The sequence below is a fragment of the Panthera tigris genome, chromosome D1 (genome assembly GCF_018350195.1).
Source record: "Panthera tigris isolate Pti1 chromosome D1, P.tigris_Pti1_mat1.1, whole genome shotgun sequence".
In the NCBI taxonomy this organism is placed as follows: Eukaryota; Metazoa; Chordata; class Mammalia; order Carnivora; family Felidae; genus Panthera; species Panthera tigris.
This window is the reverse complement of record NC_056669.1, coordinates 22,000,854-22,023,240: the sequence shown is the minus strand read 5'-3', so window position 1 is coordinate 22,023,240 and position 22,387 is coordinate 22,000,854. Positions and strand designations below refer to the sequence as shown.

At 42.8% G+C, this 22,387-nt stretch overlaps 2 protein-coding genes across 9 annotated transcripts in view; one reads left to right on the top strand and one right to left on the bottom strand.

The window, feature by feature from the left end:
• PKNOX2 (PBX/knotted 1 homeobox 2) overlaps positions 1-1,343 on the bottom strand; it is a 317,669-nt gene extending 316,326 nt beyond the window's left edge. The window contains exon 1 of the mRNA XM_042959546.1: positions 1,264-1,343. The gene's annotated coding sequence lies outside the window, so the exon portion shown is untranslated. The remainder of the gene's footprint in view (positions 1-1,263) is intronic.
• TMEM218 (transmembrane protein 218) lies at positions 11-17,168 on the top strand. Of its 8 annotated transcripts, none has more exons than XM_042959553.1 (6): positions 11-133; positions 762-931; positions 1,827-1,931; positions 12,064-12,173; positions 13,062-13,164; positions 16,433-17,168. In XM_042959553.1, the coding sequence occupies exons 4-6, from the start codon at positions 12,064-12,066 to the stop codon at positions 16,565-16,567; spliced, it is 348 nt and encodes a 115-aa protein (XP_042815487.1). In that variant the 5' UTR covers positions 11-133; positions 762-931; positions 1,827-1,931; the 3' UTR covers positions 16,568-17,168. The 8 variants fall into 8 exon arrangements, with proteins under 8 accessions (XP_042815487.1, XP_042815486.1, XP_007074121.1 ...); XM_042959554.1 differs by lacking the exons at positions 11-133; positions 762-931 and adding exons at positions 997-1,012; positions 1,553-1,637; XM_042959552.1 differs by lacking the exon at positions 11-133 and having other exon boundaries at positions 758-931.
• Positions 17,169-22,387: the final 5,219 nt, after the last annotated feature.

Here is a 22,387-nt window from a genome sequence, read left to right as displayed (position 1 = left end):
GCTTCCTGATTCAGCAGGGGAGCATGCGTCCTCTGTCCTATTTCCTTTGGTTGGCCTGATTTATGGATGTTTTGGTCTAACAGCCATACATAGCTTTGGAGCAAAATCACGGCAAGTTTTAGTCTGCAGTCAGGTAAGTGCAGTTCCAGCTGCCTGGAGGTGTGGCTACAGATTTACTTTATGACCCCGACCTTGCTTCCTCAGTCTGCCCCGTGAGAAAAATGACCCTGGCCATAGTCTACTTCCTAGGGCTGACGGAAGAATAACTCCAAATAAAATAGGGCGAGGTAAGGACAAATGAAAACACGATGCTGTCACAACTTGTGCTTCGGCCTCTGTTCCCTTCGCGGGGTGGGGGTGGGGTTTAGGGACCCTTAATGACTGGGCCTCACCCCACCTCTCCGAGGCCTAATCTGACTTGCCCCCAGAGTCCCGAGCCCCACCCGAACCACTGTGTCGGGGACTGAGATGTCTATCAGAATCCGAAACAGACATTAACGTATAGATTGCCGTACAAATCTCCGGACTTTTCCATGAGGGGAAGGGGTCGCCTTCCTGCGCTACGCAACCTGGCTGTACAGTCTCCATGGTAACAGCGAGGCCGAGAGAAGCAGCTCTCCCTCGCCTGACAACCCGCCCCCAGGCAGGACTGACCAATGGTCCTGTGGGTTACCTAAAGGATAGTATGATTGACAACGGGATGGGACGGGGGCGGAGTCAGGACTGCCTCGACCCAATCTAACTTGAGCCTCGACCAAAAGCACCGACCAATCGGAGGGCGTAAAGAAGAGCGACGTGCCCACCCACCCCGCTCCGCGTTGCCTGGAGGCCCTGTGGACGTAAGCAAATAAGAAGGAAACTGGGCGTTGAAAGAGTGGCGCTGATTAGCGGATCTGGAATCGCCTGGATGAAAACCCACTTGTGATTCGTCGTAAGTAGATCAAAGCCCCTGTGGGCTGGAACTCGCCGGACAGTGAGGTGTGAGTAGGGGACCTGGGAGAAGGAGAGCCAGGTGAGGGGGAGGTGGGAAAAGTGGGGGCGGCTGAGAAGGGAGAATGGCGGAGGCTGGGGCTCAGGAGTATGGAAGAAAGCGTGGGTGGGTGGCTGTGCGTGGACTCTCAGAGCACCCTTACCCTTAGCGTAGATCTGGACCCAAGGCCCGGTGGCTAATAAATACTTAATTGGGAAATTAATTAGGAAAGAAGGAATGGTTTAATTTTCATGCTCCTAAGAAAGTGAAATGTCAGTGCCTGATTCTAATACCTTGTGATCGAGACCTTCATCTTTCCAGTCTGGGAGGTAGCTGGGCGAACATTCTTCAAATGAGACCTGCGAGGTTTTCCTGCGCCCGTTTGAACCAGCTACAGGGCTGGGGAGAGACGCTAGAGCCCTGGTTCCTGGGGTATTGACGCTCCAGCCCTGGGGTGCTGCTGTCCGGAGAGCCCATGGTGATGCAGCTAATAGTCGCTATGGTACCTTCAAGTCCAAACACCACCCAGGAAAGGAGGTGGGAGGACGAGATCTGGATCCATCGATCCCCTTTTTCTCTCAGTGCGTTGAGATGATGTCATATGGATGGCATTTAGGTAGCTCCACGATTGATTTTTCCCAGACTTGCATTCTACTTAATTACAAAGGTGAGAACATTATCCTAATATATTAAAATTAAAGCCGTAGTGGAATGTTTAATGTAGAAAAATAAATGATACCCGCCCCCCCCCCCCCCCGCATTATAGTTGAAGGTTTGGAAGGCTATAAAGGAAAGGGAAAAGGAATCCTCGAAGAAGGGCCATTCACCCCTGTAATCCCTGTTTTCTGCCTTCAAGGGCTTGAGCCAGTGACAGTCCAGGAATGGGTGAACTACCTATCTCCCACCACCAGCAGCACTAGGGCCAAGTTACCCTCTATGGAATCCACATTTGTATTGAACTGTAAGTCATCTTGTAATGGCCATTATTATTCTCACACATGATTGACAGCGGTGGTGAACAGTGTATTTTTAATCTATAAGGCTGTACATGCAGGGGTCAGGCACCTTAACGTATGCCTCTCTGTTTTCTCTGAGAGCTGCATGAAACGGTATGAAGAACCAATGGTAAATGAATGAGGACTGCACTCTATGTACCTCTAAAAGTTTTGGGCAATCTCTTTCCAAAGAAGGACCTCACAGCATGAGCACAGAGGGGGAAATTGGCCTCATAACTGTTCTGCTGGTCAGCTACTAAACAGGGTGTTCAAATAGAGACATTATTTTATTCTGATTCTAGTCTACCTGCTTTAAATGCCATAGACTTAGGTAAATGGACTTTGGAAACCAGGTTGGCTAAACCATCCATTCTCCAGGTTTGAAAAAGTCCTGGACATTAATCAAAAACACCATAGTTTTAATCATTTTGCATATTTATAATACATATTTTATTACAAGCATTATTTCCACGCTGAATTTAACAGTATAAAATGACTAGATGTTCACTCCTTTCCCATAACAGCACTCTATATGCTATATCCAGCCTTTCCTTTCCAAGCTTAGTGCGAAAATGTATAGATTGGTTATAAAGTGATGAACCTCATTCTTATTTAAAAAAATTTTTTTTTAATCTTTATTTTTGAGAGAGCAAGAGAGACAGTGCGAGTGGGGGAAGGGCAGAGAGAGAAGGAGACACAGAATCCCAAGCAGGCTCCAGACTGCCATTAGCACAGAGCCCAAACCAGGGCTAGAACCTGCGAACCCAGAGATCATGACCTGAGCCGAAGTCAGATGCTTAACCGACCGAACCACCCAGGCACCCTGTGATGAACCTCATTCCTATAAGAACTTGGGGATATTTATCTCCTTACTTTAAAGCCATGTCCTATATGGACCCCAATGTCTCATGAACATTTAAGCTTCCACGGGGGATTGAAGCACAATGTTTCTAATAGAACCAGCTTCGGCTACCACTTGCCCTGTATTCTAGGTGTTAGAGTTGGTCCAAGTTTTACAGGTTATTTGTGCAATATCCAAAACAGCAGCAATTACACTTAACTAGTTACCTTGTTAGGGTAGTACAAGTCAGCTCAGTCAACCAAGCGGGAAACCTGAGTCTTCTCTAGCACCTTTTCTCTCAACCCCTTTCCATTTTCACAGGTAAGGCAGGAGTCCAGACCCTCATCATCCCTTACCCAGAGAGTCCCCTATTGGTCACTAATCTCTGGTCTCTGAGTTCGATTCATATGCACTGAGCCACCAGCTACCTGGTTAAAAATTAAGAATTATCTCAAAAATTTCATAAACAGACAATCACACTGGGTAGTATAATGAATACCTATGCCCTATTAACTGGATTAACAAACATTAACATTTGGGCACCTCGGCTTCAGTTTTTTCTTTTAAATAAATAAAACATCCCAGATTTAATCCTCAGATCCCTTTTGTTCTCTTTTCTGGCCCCATTTACCTTCCTCCCTTCTTCCCTCCCAGAGGCAAACATTCTTTTGAAATTGTTGTACATCATTCATGCCTATGTATTTGTATTTCTGTGGTATATCTGTACATTATAAATGATATAAATTGCTTTTTTTAATTTTAAAAATACAAGTAGTGTCATACTGTGGGCTTCATTTTGTAATTTGCTTTTATTACTCAACATTTAAAAAGAATTTTTTTAATGCTTACTTATTTTTGAGAGAGAGAGAGGGAGAGAGATTGTGAGTGGGGAAGGGGCAGAGAGGGATACAGAGAATACCAAGCAGGCTCCGCACCATCAGCACAGAGCCCAACATGGGGCTTGAACCCACAAACCACGAGATCATGACCTGAGCCAAGATCAGTTGGACGTTCAACCAACTGAGCCACCCTGGCGCCCCTCAACATTGTTTTTGAGATACATTCATATCAATACAGATAGCAAAGTTCATTTATTTTAAGTGTTTCTTATGAGTATAATGTTGTATCCATTCTTATGAGTGTAACATCGTATCCATTCCCTTATTGGTGGACACTTAACGTTTTTTCAGATGTTTTGCTATTATGAAAAAAGCTGCAATAAACATCCCTGTACATGTCTCTTAATGCAAGAGTTTTTCTAGGACAGTGGTTCTCCAAGGGGATGGTACTGCCCTGTTGGTCATTTTGGAATTTGTGAGAGCATACTTGGTTATAATTGTGATTTTGGCGGCATTACTGGGGTTTACAGAGCAGGGTGGGATGCTAGATGTTCTGCAGTGAAGAACTGTCCCGCATCCTGCACAATTTTTGAGTGTCCCACAGGGTAGCCATTTATAATCTGAGCCTAGAGCCTAACTCCATTTTTCATATAAACATTATATATATATATATATATATATATATATATATATATATATATATATATTATTTTTTTTTTTTTTTTTTTTTTTTTTTTTGGCACAGCTTGCTATAGTAAAATTTCCAGGAATGCAACTCAAATGTAAATCAAGGGGAAATTATACTTACTTGTGTTTTGGAACTTTAACAAGAGTTGTTCATCACTTGAGAAGATCGCATAACCGAAGGCAGCCCAGCTCGTGGTATTTGAGTTGCCATACAACACACCTGCATGAGCCTGCATTTGTAGCTTTTGCGTTCGTGGCGATTCTAAGTTTAGGTGCAAGCATCTGACTGCTGTACTTCATTATGTATTCTAGTGTAGTCAGCCTGAACATTTGTATATTTAAGCATATGCTGCTTTATTATGAATTACTTTCCATTTAAAATTGGCTCATATAGGATATAAGGTAGAGGTCGAGTATTACTCTTTTCTGATTGGATAATCATTTGTCCCAACACCATCTATGAAATCCTTTACCTGCTGAAGCCAAGCCGACTCTGTCCTGTACAAAGTTCTCATAAATACACAGATCTGTTTCTGGATTCTCTATTTTATTCCGCTGATCCATGTGTCTTTATGCCATATCACACTGTTTTAATTACCTTGGTTTTATAATGTGTCTTGCGGCAGTTGGTAACAAGAAAGGCAAGTCTCCATCCTAGTTCTCAAAATTGTTTTCGCTATTCTTGGGCTTTTGCTCTTCCATATGAATTGAGGATCCGTTTTCAAGTTCCATGAGTTCCACAAAAATTTATTTTGAGATTTTGGTTAGAACTGCATTGAACTGATATTGAGATCTTTTAATATTGAACCATTCTGTCCAGGAAGGTAGGTTATTTCTCTGTTCAGGTCTGTTTTGTTACTCTCCTAGGGCCTTTAAAAATATATACCTTTTAATAAAGTTGAACAATTTTTGCTGTAAAAACCATACACACCTTTTTTTTGGATTTATTCCTACTTAAACACACACATATCTTTCTATTACAAAAGTTTCAAATACATTCAAAAGTATAAAAAATATTAGAGCCAACACTTGTGTACTCATGATCCAGCTTCAACAATTACCCCACGACCAGTCTTATTTCATGTTACCTTCCCCTCCCCTCCTCTCCCTGGATAATTATGAAGTTCCCAGACACAATTTTCTGTTCTCTGTGTTATGTGTATGTATGTATGTGTGTATGTGTGTGTGTGTATATGTATATGTATATATATAAATGTGGTCACATGGCTAAAAGATGGTGATAGATAGATGTAAAGATGGTGAGATATATAGATATAGATATAGATATAGATATAGATATAGATATAGATATCTTTTAGCCATGTGACCACAATGTCACCACAGTTTAACAAATAAATAATTATTCCCTAATACCATTGACTATCCAGATACTGGTCAGATTTCCCAAGTTGTGACACTTGGTTTGTTTGAATCAGGGTTCTAATTTCTCCATGTCTTTGTCAACACTTGGTGGTGTTGCCTCCTCCAGAACAAAAAGATAACAGATGATTTAATTTTGAACTGTCCTTTCTCATCCTCCACACAACTGTTGACAAATATTTTAGCGCTACCTTTTTTGTTTTTATTATTGAAGTATAATTGGCCTACAATGTTATATTAGTTTCAGGTATACAACGTACTGAATCACTGTGACTTATTTATTTCATACTGGAAGTTTGTAGCTCCCCAGCCATTCTGGTGGCTATCTAGAGGGATTGCAATTTGGTTTTCATTTGCAAGTTCCTAATGACTAATGTAATTGAGCACCTTTTCACACATTTATTGGCCGTTCATATATCCACTTTTTCTGAGAGAGAGGTACTAAAATCTCCACTAAATTTGTGGGTCTGTCCATTTATTGCAGTGATTTTGGCTTTATATATTTTGAGGCTTTGTTTGAGATTCACATTTGTCCTGAGTTGTATCTATTCACTATGCTCTTTGTGAATATTGCTATTAATACTTTTCAAAGCTTTCCATTCTATTTTGCTCGATACTCATTGTTTCAGTAGATTTTTTTAAATTGTGGTTAAAAAACACATAAAATTTACCATCTTAACCATTTTTAAACGTTCAATTAAGTAGTCTTAAGTATATTCATGTTGTTGTGCAACAGATCTCTAGAACTTTTTCATTTTACAGAACTGAAATTCTGTATCCATTGAACAACATCACCCCATTTCCCCGTCCCCTTGTTTTTGTTTTGTTTGTATTTGCTTTTTCAATCTGTTTATTAGCAGCCTTTGCTTTCCTTGCAAAGAGCTGATTTAAAAAAAAAAAAAAATCTAAGGGCACCTGGATGGCTCAGTTGGTTAAGCATCTGACTCTTGATTTCAGCTCAGTTCATCTCATGATTTGTGGGATCTTAATCCCCTTCATCTATTTCACCCACCCTCCACCTACCTCCCCTAAGGCAACCACCAGTTTGTTCTCTGTATTTAAGAGTCTGGTTTTTTTGTTTGTTCACTTGTTTTGTTTGTTCAGTTCCACATATGGTGACATTATATGTTATTTGTCTTTCTCTAGTTTATTTCACTTAGCATAATGCTCTCTAGCTTCATCCATGTTGTTGCAAATGGCAAGATTTAATTCTTTTTTATGGCTGAGTAATATTCCAGTGTCTGTGTGTGTGTGTGTGTGTGTGTGTGTGTGTGTGTGTGTGTGTGTATCACATCTTCTTTATCCATTCATCTATTGATGGACACTTAGGTTGCTTCCATATTTTGGCTACTGTAAATAAATGCTGCAATAAACATACAGGTGCATGTATCATTTCAAATTAGTGTTTCCATTTTGTTGGGGTACATACCCAAATATTAAGTCATACAGTTCTTTCTTTCTTTCTTTCTTTCTTTCTTTCTTTCTTTGTTTCTTTTTTTAGAGTTTATTTATTTTGAGAGGTGAGGAAAGAGAGAGCATGAGAGCATGAGCTGGGGAGGGGGCAAACAGGGGAGAGAGAATCCTAAGTAGGCTCCACAGTGTCAGCCAGAGCCCAAGGTGAGCTCGATCTCCTGAACCATGAGATCATGACCTGAGCTGAGATCAAGCATTGGACACTCAACCGATTGAGCCACCCAGGTGCCCCAGATCATATGATATATCTATTTTTGATTTTTTGAGGAACCTCTGTGCCATTTTCCACAGTAGTTGTACCAATTTGTTTCACCAATAGTGTATGAGGCTTCCTTTTTATCCACATCCTCACCAACACTTACTATCTCTTGTCTTTTTAATCCCAGCCATTCTGGTTAGTGTGATGTCGTATCTCATTGTGGTTTTGATTTGTATTTCCCTGATGATGAGTAATGTTGAGCATCTTCTCATGTGTCTGTTGGCCATCTGTAGGTCTTTTTTGGAAAAATGTTTCTTCATGTCCTCTACTCATTTTTTTTCTTTCTTAAAAATGTTTTTATTTACTTATTTTGAGAGAGAGAGAGAGAGAGAGAGAGAGAGAGAGAGAGCATGAGATGGGAAGGGCAGAGAGAGAGGGAGAGGGAGAATCTCAAGCAGGCTTGTTGTCAGTGCAGAGGCCAGTATGGGGCTCAATCTCATGAACCGTGGGACCATGACCTGAGCAGAAATCAAGAGTCAGAGGCTTAACTGACTGAGCCACCCAGGCGCCCCTACCCAGTTTTTAATTAGAGTGGGTTTTTTGGTGTTGAGTTATAGTTCTTTACATGTTTTGGGTATTAACCCCTAATAGGACATATCATTTGCAAATATCTTCTCCCATTCACTAGGTTGCCTTTTTGTTTTGTTGATAGTTTCCTTTGTTGCACGAAAGCTTTTTATTTTGGTGTAGTCCCAATATTTTCTTTTTGCTTTTGGTTTCCTTGCCTGAGGAGACATATCCATAAATATGTTGCTGTTGTTCTTTGTTTTTAACTCTTCAAAAAGTGTGCCCTTCTTATCGTTACAGAAATCTTTACCATCAATATTTCCCAGTATCCTTCTCACCATTACTCCTTACATCTCATGCCTTCTTTCTTGGTTCATTTTTATGCTTGCACAGTACACCTATGACAGGTGAGCTCCATTTCAGTCTTTGTATGTCTGAAAACATCTTTATTTTATACCCAGTCTCACAGGAGCCTTGCATGCCGACTTGTGCAGCAATCCCTACGGAAAGGTTTCAGTTGTCTCTGCCGGGCTCTTATGGGTTTCTCACTTTTGGACTGGTTTTATGTTGACCTTACTACTTGCGATTCCCATAGCACTTTGGTAGTATGATTTGAACCCCACACCTGCATGTGGTGTGGGATTAGGAATCAGATTCCTCTTGGGTTATTCTTTTTTCATCCATGGCCTGAGGTCCTTGGCCAACTTTCTTCCAACCTAAGTCAGCAGCAGATGTTTTAGTCCCTATTTCAAAGAGAGGTGAGCCCTTTCAGGGCTTAGCTTTAGGCCTTGATCTTTTCTTATTTTTTCAAATTTTTATTTAAATTGTAGTTAGTTAATGGAGCGCCTGGGTGGCTCAGTTGGTTAAGTGTCCCACTCTTGATTTCAGCTCAGGTCATGATCTCAAGGTTCATGAGTTTGAGTCCTGCATCAGGCTCTGCGCTAACAGTGTGGAGCATGCTTGGGATTCTCTGTCTTCCTCTCTCTCTGCCCCTTCTCCGCTCATGTACACTGTCTCTCTCTCTCTCAAAATAAATATTAAAAAAATAAATTCTAGTTAGTTAACATATAGTGCAATATTGGTTTCAGTAGTAGAGTTCAGAGATTCATTACTTACATACAACACCCAGTGCTCATTATAAGAAGTACTCTTTTTCATACCCATCACCCATCTGCCCATCCCCCCACCTCCCTCCATCAACACTCAGTTTGTTCTCTATCGTCAAGAGTCTCTTATGATTTGTGTCTATTTCTCTTTTTTCTCCCCCCTCCATATGTTCATCTGTTTTGTTTCTTAAATTCCACATGTGAGTGAAATCTTACGGTATTTGTCTTTCTCTGGCTGACTTATTTCACTTAGCATAATGCACTGTAGCTCCATCCATGTTGTTGCAAATGGCAAGATTTCATTCTTTTTGATGGTTGAGTAATATTCCATCACACACACACACACACACACACACACACACACACACACACATCTTCTTTATCCATTCATCAGTCAGTGGACACTTGGGCCTTTCTGTAGTTTGGCTATTATCAATAATGCTGTTGATGCCTTGTCTCATTTTCAGTTCTCTGTATCATGGGTCTAAGACTTCATCTGTCTAGGAGAGGACCACTGCAAAGGTCTGCAGCTGGTTTTGGTACCCTGTCGACCTTTGGGCTCAGCTCCTGCTTACACTCAGGCTTTGAATTACACTTTCATTTATAGCGCTTAAGGATTTTCCTTTATTGCTTCTGAGCTCCACTGTGTACTGAATTCTTTTTGCTCTATTTTATTAAGCATTTCTATGTGTTCACCGTTGTGTGAGGTACTTTCCCTGTTAGGTCTGTCCAGCATATCGACCAGAAGTTACAGTCATCTTTCTAAAGCTAAGTATGATCCTATCACCCCCTTACTTGATTTCTGTGGACTTGTTAGCACTGCTTCATTTATTCATCCAACAAATATTTCTTGCTCATAACATCAGTGGTGAGAGCTGGGGATACTGTGGTGAGCAAGAAATAATGTCTCTGCCCTCCTGGAGTTCACCATACTGGCTGGAGACACAGAAAGTCAGCCTGTAAACAATAAGTAAAAATGAGAACTACAGTTAGTGAAACGTCCCCTGAAGGAAATAAGGAGTGATGGAGAGCAGTTGTTTGGGGGTTACTTTAGCGAGAGCCGACACGTGAGACCTCTCTGAGGAAGTTACATTTAAAGCTGAAATCAGGAGGATGAGGAGAGGCCAGCAGTGCAAATACTAGAGGGCTTGTTGGGGGCCGGGGGCTAATTCCAGGTAGTGGAAACAGCAAGTACAAGGAGCCAGAGGTGGGGAACACCTGGCAGTTTAGAATTGCTGAGATGAAACCATGTGCTCGAATGGGGGGGGGGTGTGCCCCAGTTAGAGAGGCAAGTGGGAGCCCAGCCTCATCTGCTGCCACTCCTCTCTCTGCCCACCCCATTCCTACCCGTCATCTTGCCGCACTGATTCTTCCCCAAAGGGGTCTGTGTGAAGTCACCTCCCTGGTAAAGCCCTCCTCACTATCTCAGTTCCCACCGTACTTTGTCTCCTATCACACTATGGTGTGGAGAGCTGTTCACATGGCGGTGTTCTCCAGGGGGCCTGCAGCTTCTGTCACAAGGTATGTCTTATTTACCCTCATGATCCCCAGACTGTGACACAATGCTTTACATGGTAGGCACATAATAGATGTTGATTGAATAAGTGTTTGTTTGGTTTTTTGACAGTTCATGCTTAGGGCTTCCTTTCTGATCTTTCCAATGCCTTTATAACAGAACTTCTCATAGATCATAATTTTTGTGGTATTTAGACCATCAGGGTAAAGAAAACCATCAACTGAGGAGGAATTTATTTGCTTAAGATTTGTCTCTGATCCGAAGGGGAAGATCGGGGGAGGTGCTATAGAATCAGTGGAGTGGGTCCAATGGTGGCCCCTGAAAAGATTGTGCCCACCTCCTAATCCCTGGAAACTGAATGTGACTTTATGTGGAAGAAGGGTCCGCACAGACATAATGGATGATCTTGAGGATGAGATCAAACCAGATTCTTCAGGGGGACTCTAAATCCACCATAAGTGTCCTCATAAGGGACAGAAGAGGAGGAGACAGAGACACACAGGAGAAGGCCATGGGAAGACGGAAGCAGAGACTGGAGCCATGCAGCCACAAGCCAAGAAATGCCTGGACCTCCAGAAGCTATAAGAGCCAGGAAGCATTCTCCCCTAGAACCTTTGGAGAAAGCTGGGCCTGGCTGACACCTTGATTTCAGACATCTGGCCTCCAGAACTATGACAGAACAATGTTTTGTTGTAAGCCACTGGTTTGTAAACACATATCCCTTCACCTTATACCTCAGTTACCTCTTCTGTAACGTGTATAATAATATCTACCTCAGAAGCCTGCTTCCGTGATTAAATGAAATATGTGTGTAAGGTACTTAGCAAACTGTGGATGCTCAAAATAGTGGCGGCTCCTCTCTTCTTCATCATCGCTGTCTTTAAGGACTTAGGAGTTTGCTTCCTTTTATGAATAAAAACTCAACCATAGAGTGGGACATTTCTGTCTTATGACTGTCTGGGGAGTCAAAGCTCACACCACAGACTTGGCCTGAGGGCTTCAACTTCCACATTGGCTCCGTAGTGCTTGACTTGAGTCCTGGTGCCTTCACAGCCCTCTGTTAGCATTTTATATCAAGAGTGAGTTCAGCTTGATGCTGTGGGTTGGGGAAGCCAAACTAGAACTCACATACCAAATTTGAAATGACCCACACGGAGCAAAAAGCAACCTCTCTGTCCTCACTGAAAAGAAAGGTTTGGGGATTTTAAATTTCTAATTCCTGTTGAGGGATTGGACATTCCCAAAGACCCGTACTGATGCATCCTATCACACCAGTCATCAGAAGTTCATCATAATGAGTTTGGACTTTCTGTATTTGTATTTGTGTTTATATGTGTATTTGTATTTGTTTTTGTCTGAACACCATTATAAAAGCAGGGAGTGTGTGGAAGACTGGCAGTACCTGCACACAGAGGGCAGACACTTTATGGTGGTGGGAAGGCCCCAGGGCTGAGCTGGGGTGCAGTGCTTATGCTTCCTTTCTCCCACAGATGGCTGGCACAGTGCTCGGAGTGGGGGCTGGCGTGTTCATCTTAGCCCTGCTCTGGGTGTTAGTGCTGCTGCTGTGTGTGCTGCTGTCCAGAGCGTCCGGTGTAGCGAGGTAAGGCTTTCTCTCCAGCTGAGAGTCCAAGGTAAAAGCAATTAGAAGCGAAATCGCTGATGCTTATTAAACATTTAGAATCCAGAAGACCATTTTTGCAATTACTGGCAGTTTGAATGAATTGTATTTTAACCTGTTGTCATAAGCACTGACTGTATTATTGATGCTTTGAAGCAGAGGTGAGAGAAGGGAAGTGGTGTTTTCTAGTTTTCACGGTAGAGGAGATGGGGGGACACGAGAGATGAAAAGGAAATCTGCTTTTGCTGCCTGTGAATTTCTTGGGGTGTGTGTGTGTGTGTGTGTGTGTGTGTGTGTGTGTGTGTGTTTCTTAATTGTTCAGACTTAGGGCACATGCAAGTCCAGTCTTGAGGCTGTAACCTGGGCCTAGGGACACTTCAGGAGCACCAAGGGCTTGGGCTGGCTCTCTCTCGGGCACTGGCCTCAGAACACTGACTTTAACAACGCTATAGAGCTGTGCTCTGGCCAGACAGTATCGGTATGAAGCAGCGAACTATGTGATTTACCAAAGTATTCCAGTCTGAAAACAAACTGAGAGATTGAGAAGAGGGGAGGGCTGCTTTGATTTTTCATGATTATGACATTTTTTGCAGAGGCAAAAATTAAAACTACCAATTCCCATTCTTAGGAATTGGGAATTATGGGAATAAATAGGAATGAATCCAGCTGGGGACCTGTCTAGAAAGAAGGGCTTTGGGATGAAGGAGAGACCATTTCTAAATTCGCTGGACAGTGTGGACAGCAGGTCTCTAGGCCTTGTTAATAGACTGAAACTTAGAATATTGGCTCCAAGGAAGAGCCAGTCCAGACCTCACTGATTAGAGAGGAATCTGTAAAGCGTGCTTGTGACATTCTGTCTTTTGACCCCAGGTTCTCTGTCATTTTTGTATTCCTCGGTGCTCTGATCATCACATCAGTTCTGCTGGTCTTCCCTCGAGCCAGTGAAGTCCCAGCCCCAGAGGTCGAAATGAAGGTAAAACTATTGGTTTTATTTTGCCCTCCTGAGTTATAACTCTTGCTTCTCTCAGTCTAGACCTCCATCCTGCCCTGAGGTGTTCCCCAATGTCAGGTCGGCCGACATGTGTTAGAAGTGTAAAGTTAAAACAAAGGTGGGGAAAGCCGAGAGGGAGTTTTAAATTCCCCTCTCCTTCCACCCAGACTGGGAATCTCACTCTGATTCCCACGTGCAAGACCACTGGGCAGTTATTTGCCTGATTGGAGTGCATCCCCACTGTGCATCGAGTTGAACAAGCAGTGTATCCAAAAGCCACCTGATCCTGTGGGGCTAGAGAGGAGGCCCTGAGTTAGGAACAGGAACAGGGCCTGGCCCTGAAATGAAAGCATCCTCATCCTGGTAGTCTGGGCTCAGGAAGTCAGATCCTGGCCAAAGTGTATGCAGTGCCCTCGGGGTTGCCCTCCCCGTGTTTGATTTTCTCCACTTGTGATGTGAAGAGAGTACTTTCCGTAGAGATCAGTGGGGAAAGAGAATTTCTGTGGAAAGCAGTAATTGTAGAGACAGGTGAATTCAGTACTGACAGTAGTCTGGGAGATCAGCTGGCCCTAGTTCCTGGAACACCATCCGCCAGCACCCACCTCTCTAGGGGGCTTGTTAACCTCTCTCTCATAGCCCTTCTCTGGAGACCCCACCTATTCTAGTCCATTCTGGGCTGGGGCTCTGACTTTACCCTCAGATCTTGGTAATGGCACTGACTTCCTACCTCCCATCTACCTTCTAGCAGCTCCTCCCAACCCCCCATTTTCATTTTTAAGGTGGTAATAATAATAATAGCTAATATTGTTTAAGGGGTTACTGTGCGTGAGGTTGTTTGCTAAACACGTTGTTTGCATGATCTCACTTAAACCTTAAGACAAGCCTAAATAGTATGAAGTAGGTGCTGTTATTATCCCCATTTTATAGGTAAGGACACTGAGGCTATAAGAGGTTAAAGTAACTTGCCCAAGGTCATACATATTTGGGAAGAGGCAGAGCAAGGATTCAAGCTGAGGTCTGTCTGCAAAACCTTCATTGTTGGGGACTCAACAGAATATTGGGGGCCATCCCAGAGAGTTCATGGGTGAGTATTTGACACCAGACAACAGTACACAAAATTATACAACTTCTGAACTAAAATTGGAACACATTTCTAACTCTATCTGGGACTAGTCCTGGCAAAAGGGAGGCAATTTGCACTGAAAAGTCCAAGGAACATAATACCACACAAATTTAAGGAATTATTTCCATACACCTCAGGTGTTTATCAGCATTTGAAAACCACCCTGTCAGTGTAAGTACCACGTGTGGGAGCCAGGAATAGACTCCCACCTCCATTTCCCTGTCTGAAAGGGAGAGAGTGATGAAGGCAACTATATTTCCGGATTGCTGCAGATGTGAATATTCGAAGAAGGACACAGAGCAAACACTGTTTCGAATTTAATCCCTCTATCCTCTGTCATAGGAGTTTCAGACCCAGGAGACAAGAATGAGGTTTGAGCAAAATATGTCCGTCAGCGTGGCCAGCAGAATTGGTGTTCTCATTTTCAGGTTTTGAGAACTGGCCCCTGCAGCAGCCTGGCTCAATACTGTATCAATAATACATGACCTGGGCCTTCTGCACCCAAGGCCTGCTAATTGGCTAATTAAAAAGTGAAACGTGTCAAACGAGCAAACATGTAGCCCGCAAGAGACTTGTTCAGTACTGGAGCCAAGGTCAAAGTTATGTTAAAGCTGTTTTATCAAACTGACCTTTGTTGTAAGTTGGCTGTTGGGGTAATCTCTGGAGCGGCCCTTTTCTTCTTGGTATCTTTGGATCTCAGCAATCAGAGCAGCGCTAGGACTTGACAGGTACTTTGTGTATTGCCACTGTATTAGTTTCCTATTGCTGCTGTAACAAATCAGCAACTTAGGTTTGCAACACAGATGTACTGTCTTACAGTTCTGTAAGTTAGAAGTCCAAATGCAGCCTCACTGCGCTAAAATCAAGGGGTTGGCAGGGCTGTACTCCTTCCTGGAGGTTCTGGGGAAGAATCTCTTTGCCCTTCCTAGCTTCTAGAGTCCACCCTTGGCTAGTGGCCCCCTGGCTCCATCTTTAGAACCAGCAAGGTAACATCCCACTGACTCTACTTCCATCTTGACATCTCTTTCTTTGACCTTCTCTTCCACCTCGCTCTTCCATGTTTAAGGACCCATGTGATTAGACCGGGCCCACCTGGATTGGATAACTCAGGCTAATCGCCCTATTTTAAGGTCAGCCAATCAGCAACCTTAATTCCGTTGCCATGTAATCTAACATATTCACCATTTCTGGAGATTAGGATGTAGACATTTTTGGGTCACTATCCTGTCTACCTCCATTGCCTTTCAAGTATTTGCGATTCTATTCCCTTTGGAAAGCTGTGAAATCACCCTGTCATTTGGTTCATATTCCCTCTCCATTAGATCGATAAATTCAGTTGTTTTTTCCTGTCCCAATTTAAGCACCACCATTTGGGTCTGGGGAGAGTAGAGCCCTGGCAGTGGACAGTGGACAAGTGGGCAGAGCCAACTCTGAAGTGTAGGTTTTGTCAGCAAAGACCAACAGCTTTGGGGCCTCAAGTATGACTGGTTGCCAGACAGCCAACTGTATGATTAGGGCACGTTATTTATCCTGTAAGGATTTTAGTGTCTCAGGCAAAAGGCCACTTAACCTAACCCTTAGAGTACTGGGTTATGAATGTTAGGGTTCAGGACACTTCTGATGAAAATTTTCAAGAATCACCTTTCCATTTTGAAAATGAGCCCTCCTGAAACAGCAGCAGGTTGATGAGTTGGGGGCTTCGATCTTGGATACAGGGGGGTTTATTATGCTGTTATATTTTTATATATATTTAAAATTCTCCATAATAAAAACTTAACAACAACAAAAATGAGACTTTCTAAGACCAAGGAAGCAAGCTTCTCATGAACTCCTTCAGATAACTGATTTCAGAACATAAAAGAGCTCATCTAAGGTCTTTGGAGTGTTTATGAAACCTCCTATATCGAGCCTTTTTTTTCCCCCCTGTACTTCATTAATCTTTTCTTTATCTTGTATTTCCAGCTCAGGGAGTTATTTCCCAACCATTTACAGAAGAGACTCAGATCAGGATGTTTCTGGAAGTCACAAATACAAACAGACTCTGGGCCCATTCATCAAAGATTTCAGATGAGCACAACCAGGGTGCTGAAGTGATAGTAATATCCTTTTTGATGTTTCTTTCTGCAGATTGTGGATTCCTTTTTCATTGGCCGCTATGTCCTGCTGGCTTTCCTCACTGCTGTCTTCCTTGGAGGCCTCTTTTTGGTTCTCATTCATCATATCCTGGAGCCAATCTATGCCAAACCACTGCGGTCCTACTGAGCACTATTCAAGAAAGCCAAGACCTGTTCTGTCCTTCGCTTTTGATGTCATTAATGAGCAGAAAGGTACTGTTCAGAGCCTTGTTTTGACAGCCTTCATGCCTTAAGATCAGAGAAATATCCATTCATGACTAGGATAAATCTCTTGAATCCTGGATTCCAAAAATGGGGTTGCAAAATTGGCCCTGCAGAGGCGATTCCCACCATCTTCCGAGGGATACTGCTATCTTCTTAGCACTTGTTCCTCAGGTTTTCTGTTTTGACAGGGAAATAAAGATAGTGATGTGCTTCTGGTAGATTTTCAATCAAGACATCATTAAGTGGATTTTGGGAAAAGGAGCACTTTGGCTTCCCCTGTCCAGTAGACAGAAGAATCTCATCCTTTTGATAATACACAAGATTCTTAGTTACAAGGTTGGGATCATTTGGAAAGGAAAGGCACTCCAAGTTCGAAAGCTTATTTTAATGTGATGAGTTGGAAGACTTACCCAGATGTTGGTTGTTGACCAGTGTGCATATGGTGTCACAGAATCTATACAAGCAATGGGTGTCATTTCTCTCTGCTATAATAAAGCAATAAACAACCGAAGGACCGACTTTCACCTCAGACTCTTGGCCAAGACTTTCTCAGTCTATATTCTATATTTCAAGTTTGCTTGGGGATTAGAAGAAGGGTATGGAAATGTTGACTGTTTGTCTTGTTTCTGTGGATCTCTGGATTCTTTCAGGATTTGGTAGCCTTTGTGTGCCTTCTTTAATTACTATAAAGTCCATTTTGGATTATTATCATTTCTTTTCATCTTTGTAGCTCTTTCTGCAAAGCTGGTAAGAAATGTATGTTCCTAGGAATAGATACAACTCTATGCCTATCTGAAATCCTAGATCACCCAAGATTTGTCATTAAATGGAGGGGCTCTGGGCTGTTTCTACTTTGGAAGGCTCTCCTGACTCCCTAGAACTAAATGAAGAAGGATCTTCTGACTTAAAATTAAGAACCAGAAAACAAGTTGGAAGGAGAACTTTGAGCACGTACTTTATGCCAATATGACACTAGTTACCCTGAAACCCAATTTATTTAAATTTTAGGTTTAAAGATTAAATATATAATATATATGTTATATATGTAATTATTATAGATTATGATCTATTTTTATCATTCCATTTTAAAGTAGAAAAAAATTAAGGCTTAAGGAGATGAACTAACTTGCCCAGGCATCATATAACATCCAGTGTGTGTGCCCAGGCGTAACAGACTCCAGGGCCTGTCTCTGGACTGAAAAGAAAACACGCTGAGCTTTGTGGGACTTTGAGAGCTTGAGGAAGTCAGGGCCACATCTCCTTCACTTTCTCTCCTGGATCCTCTTGTCAGTGTAGAGAAGATCCAATCCACCACCCCAGTGGGGGCTAAGTTCTAAGTTAAAAGAGGAGAGAATGGGTGACTTTTGGGAGTCATGGGCTGGTGAGGGCCAGATATATTTATTTCTGCATTTGAACTGTATCTTATTCAGTTCAGAAAACCTTTGCAGATAAGGCTTTGCCATAGAACCATTCAAAGGAAATCGTCTCTTCATCTAGCCTAGGGCCCACAGGTAAGGAAAGAAGAAATATCCCTCCAACCAGATTGGAGGGGAGAAAGGAGAATGCAAACATATGGAGGGAAGTTGGGCAAGCTGGGAGTCAGGCTTTGTCCTCCTCTCTGAACACTTGCACTGAAGCTTCCAGATACCTGTGAGTCTCTGTGCAGAGACATTGAACCAGCCCAAGTGGAGCACGGACTCCTAACAAGCACGGGCTGCCATTTGTCACCTCCTGAGAGACTTGCTGACAGATCAAATCTGGGAAAACTTGTAGATCTTGACCTTGAATCATCCTTTTTTATTCCCAAACAAAGGTGTCCAACTTTGAGATCAATGGATAATAGCTATGAAGTTTTGGGTGACTGCTTACACAGGGAAAAATGTGTGAAGGTTGGAAACTAAAGCCCTTCCCAAATACCACGGCTACCTAATGCGTGTGTGTGTGTGTGTGTGTGTGTGTGTGTGTGTGTGTGTGTGTTTTGCACAGATATAAATGACAGGGGAAAAAATATATACTTTGTACAAAGTATTTTAGGTTGGCCTGCCTCCTATAGATCCCAAATCCATAACTACCAAGTGTGGGGAAATGATAGATTACTCTCTACCTTCATGCTCAGAGCAGTCGTGGCCAACCCCCTGTGTGTGGGATAAGAAGTAGGAGGCTGAAAGGTGAATTTCACTGAGAGTTCTACATGGGCCACCCCTACAATGTCTAATATGGCACCCCTTGTGCCCACTGCCTTCCTAGAGACAGGGCTTAGAGGTCATCTTAATGTCCCATTCATCATTCTTTGATCAATGGCCTTAGAGCAGGTTGTGCTATACTGTTCCTTACCCAGAGGGGATCCTGTAGCCGAGAGACTTGTGGTGATCCCCACTGTTTACAAGTTGGAGAGGGAGAGCAAATCAAGAGTTCCACATAAAAAGTAGATGATTTCATAGCCTCTTAAAATTGTATCCTGACAAAAGCTAAATTAGCTAAAATTGTAACCTGACAAAAGTGATGCCACACTACCCCACAATGGAGACATTGATCTAGTCTGCTAGGTGGTGCTGTGTGATATATGTTAGAAGTCCCTCAAGCCCCCAAAACACACCTCCTAGGTCATTTTTTGACAAGTTCCTTAAATCTCTCGTTTATAAAAATGGGAGTAATATTAACATTCTCTACTGACACATGGTATCAGCTATTTGATCTAAAAATTCATCAAAATTATTGTACCAATGTTCAGGTACGAGAGAATGCATAGCCATTCAGTCATGCTTCATCCAGCATGCACTGCCATTCATTCAATATCTACTGTGTACCTGTTGGGTATAAAGCATCAGTCCTGGTGGGATAGACTAGCCTAAGAAGTAGCCTCTGAGCTGTCTAGGCTGTCTTCCTAACCATCCCTGGATAAAAGCCGCCAAATTATTTTTTAATGTTTTTATTCTTTTTTTTTTTTAATTTTTTTTAACATTTATTTATTTTTGAGACAGAGAGAGACAGAGCATGAACGGGGGAGGGTCAGAGAGAGGGAGACACAGAATCGGAAACAGGCTCCAGGCTCCGAGCCATCAGCACAGAGCCCGACGCGGGGCTTGAACTCACTGACCGCGAGATCATGACCTGAGCCGAAGTCGGCCGCCCAACCGACTGAGCCACCCAGGCGCCCCAATGTTTTTTTTTTTTTTTTCTTTTTAATTTTTTTTTTTTTTCAACGTTTTTTAATTTATTTTTGGGACAGAGAGAGACAGAGCATGAACGGGGGAGGGGCAGAGAGAGAGGGAGACACAGAATCGGAAACAGGCTCCAGGCTCCGAGCCCTCAGCCCAGAGCCCGACGCGGGGCTCGAACTCACGGACCGCGAGATCGTGACCTGGCTGAAGCCGGACGCTTAACCGACTGCGCCACCCAGGCGCCCCACGCCCCAATGTTTTTATTCTAACATAAAGCAATCCATGTCTTGTTCTAGAACTTCTCTAAGACATAAACTGTTCCATCAACCATTTCGTTGCTGCTTCAGTTGAAGAATTTTTATTTTACTTTGATTTTTATTCAACACGTAAAGAAACCTGCTGCAATTATTTTACGGAAGAGCAACAGGCAGAGAGGTGAAAGGGATTTTAAAAGTTTCCCTAGTTAGTGGGGCTCAAACTTGACATGGGGATTCCTGACATCTCCCTCTTCAGATAACTTAAAGATCATTTTTGGCTGTCAAACAACTCCTTGTTTCTACATTGGTTAATATTATTTTTTTTAGCTCTTGGTACCCATCTTTTCCCTAACCCGTGTCTAAAAAAGGTAAAACTTTCATTAAAGAATCTCTAGTTAACATCTACAGTATGAATAATAAATATTTTGTCATAACTTCTTGGCTTAAACCTTTAAGTATTTGGCTGTTGTCACATAGGAGCAAGTTTCCAGATGTGGAAACGGTATGGAAATGAAGTGTTGATTATCCTCACAGGAGCACAAAAAGTCAAGGTTGGACAGGATTTCATAGTTCATAGGGTTCAATCTTTATTCTCTGTTTCCATCCCAATGCTTGGAAATATTCTATTCCTCACAGGCTGAAATCACAATTTTCATTATATTTACCAAATGTGTTCTAAGCATTTTCCTAAATGCTTTGTAAATATTAAGTCATCCTCATAAGCAACCCTATGAGGTAGGTACTCTTACTATCCCCATTACACAGATGGGGACAGGGTACAGAGTGGTGAGGTGATTTGCTTGAGGTCACTTAGCTCAAGGTTAAATAGGAGTCAGGATTTCAAATCAGATGGTTTGGCTCCAGTCTAAGCTTTTACATACTTTATATTACACTATCTTGCTCCATAAAATAAAAATAAAGAAAAACGAGGGACCAAGGTCAAGTGATGTAAATCCAGTTGATAGAAATACCAAAAAAGCAGCAACTGAGTCTAGTGGAAAACCCAGAATCTTAAGATTGGGCAAGAGTCCGAGACAAAGAGACAAAAGCTACATAGGACCTCACAGACAAGTGCTCTCATCCACCCTGTGTTTTTGGTGGGTCTTTGCCCTGTTGGACTTGGCTCCTCAGTGGCTGAGAGAGAGATTCAGTGGAGCAGCCCATAGATGGAGTTTTCAAGGACACACACAGCCATCTCTCTCTTAAGCACGGTCCACTGGAATGTTTGATACTTGGGTTGGTTTTCAGAAGCGCCACTGGAAGAATCAAAGCCACAAACCAAGAATGTATTTGTTTCTTGATCTCTCTTTCTAACATCATTATTGGTGGTTGCTGTTTACTCAAGGAAAAAAGTTTCCAGAACCCCAGCCCCCAACCCCACCCCAACACACACCCTTCTTGTCTCAGTTTCTTGGGACCGAAGAAATGACAGGGATCAAAATCTGGGCCCAACACCACAGAACAAGAAAGTTTCTTTTTCTGGCATTCATCACATCATGTTGGGAATCCTGAAGAATGTGCATTTAGTACAGGCCCTGCCTTCAGAAGAACTCAGGGTAGTTAACGTGGGTAGCGTTTATGCTGTACCTAAATGCTACATAGCCATCCCCTCCACTTGTTTTCTTTTAATCTTTGGGGATTTCTTTGGTTTTTCTGTCTTCAAATTGATGTCCCAGTTTTACACTGGGAACACGTAATAACTTCCTACTGCTGTAGTAACAAATTACCACCAACTTGGCAGTTTTGAAGAATACAGATTTATTATTGTACAGTTTGGGAGATCAGAAATCTGAAATAGGTTTCACGAGGCTAATATAAAGGTTTTGGAGGCTCTCGGGGAGAATCCCATTTCCTTTCCTTTTCTAGTGTCTAGAGGCTGCCCACACTCCTGCACCAGTATACCCTTCTCTGTCTCCAGAGCCAGCATCTTCTAATCCGACGACACTCCTGCCTGCCTCTTTGATTGATTAAGGAGCGCACCCTGATAATCCAGCATAGTCTCCCCATCTCATGGTCCTTAATCACATCTGCGCTTAACATATTCACGGGCCCGGAATTAGGCTGTGAGCATCTTTGGGGGCGGGGGCATTGTTCTGCCGGCCACAGAATATCAGGCCCCACCCTCCATGTCTAAGGATCGCTTCCTTCCACCCTCCCCACCTCACTGCCCCCTTATCTCCAGGAGCACTCTCTGGTCCCCAGGGCCCCCACCCCACACCCATGATGTGTTGAGTCTCCTTTCCCCCAACTTCAGTCTTGCTGAAAGCCTCAGTGTGCCAAGGGTTCCCTTTCTTTTCATTACTTCTTTCCCGCACCCCCCCCAAC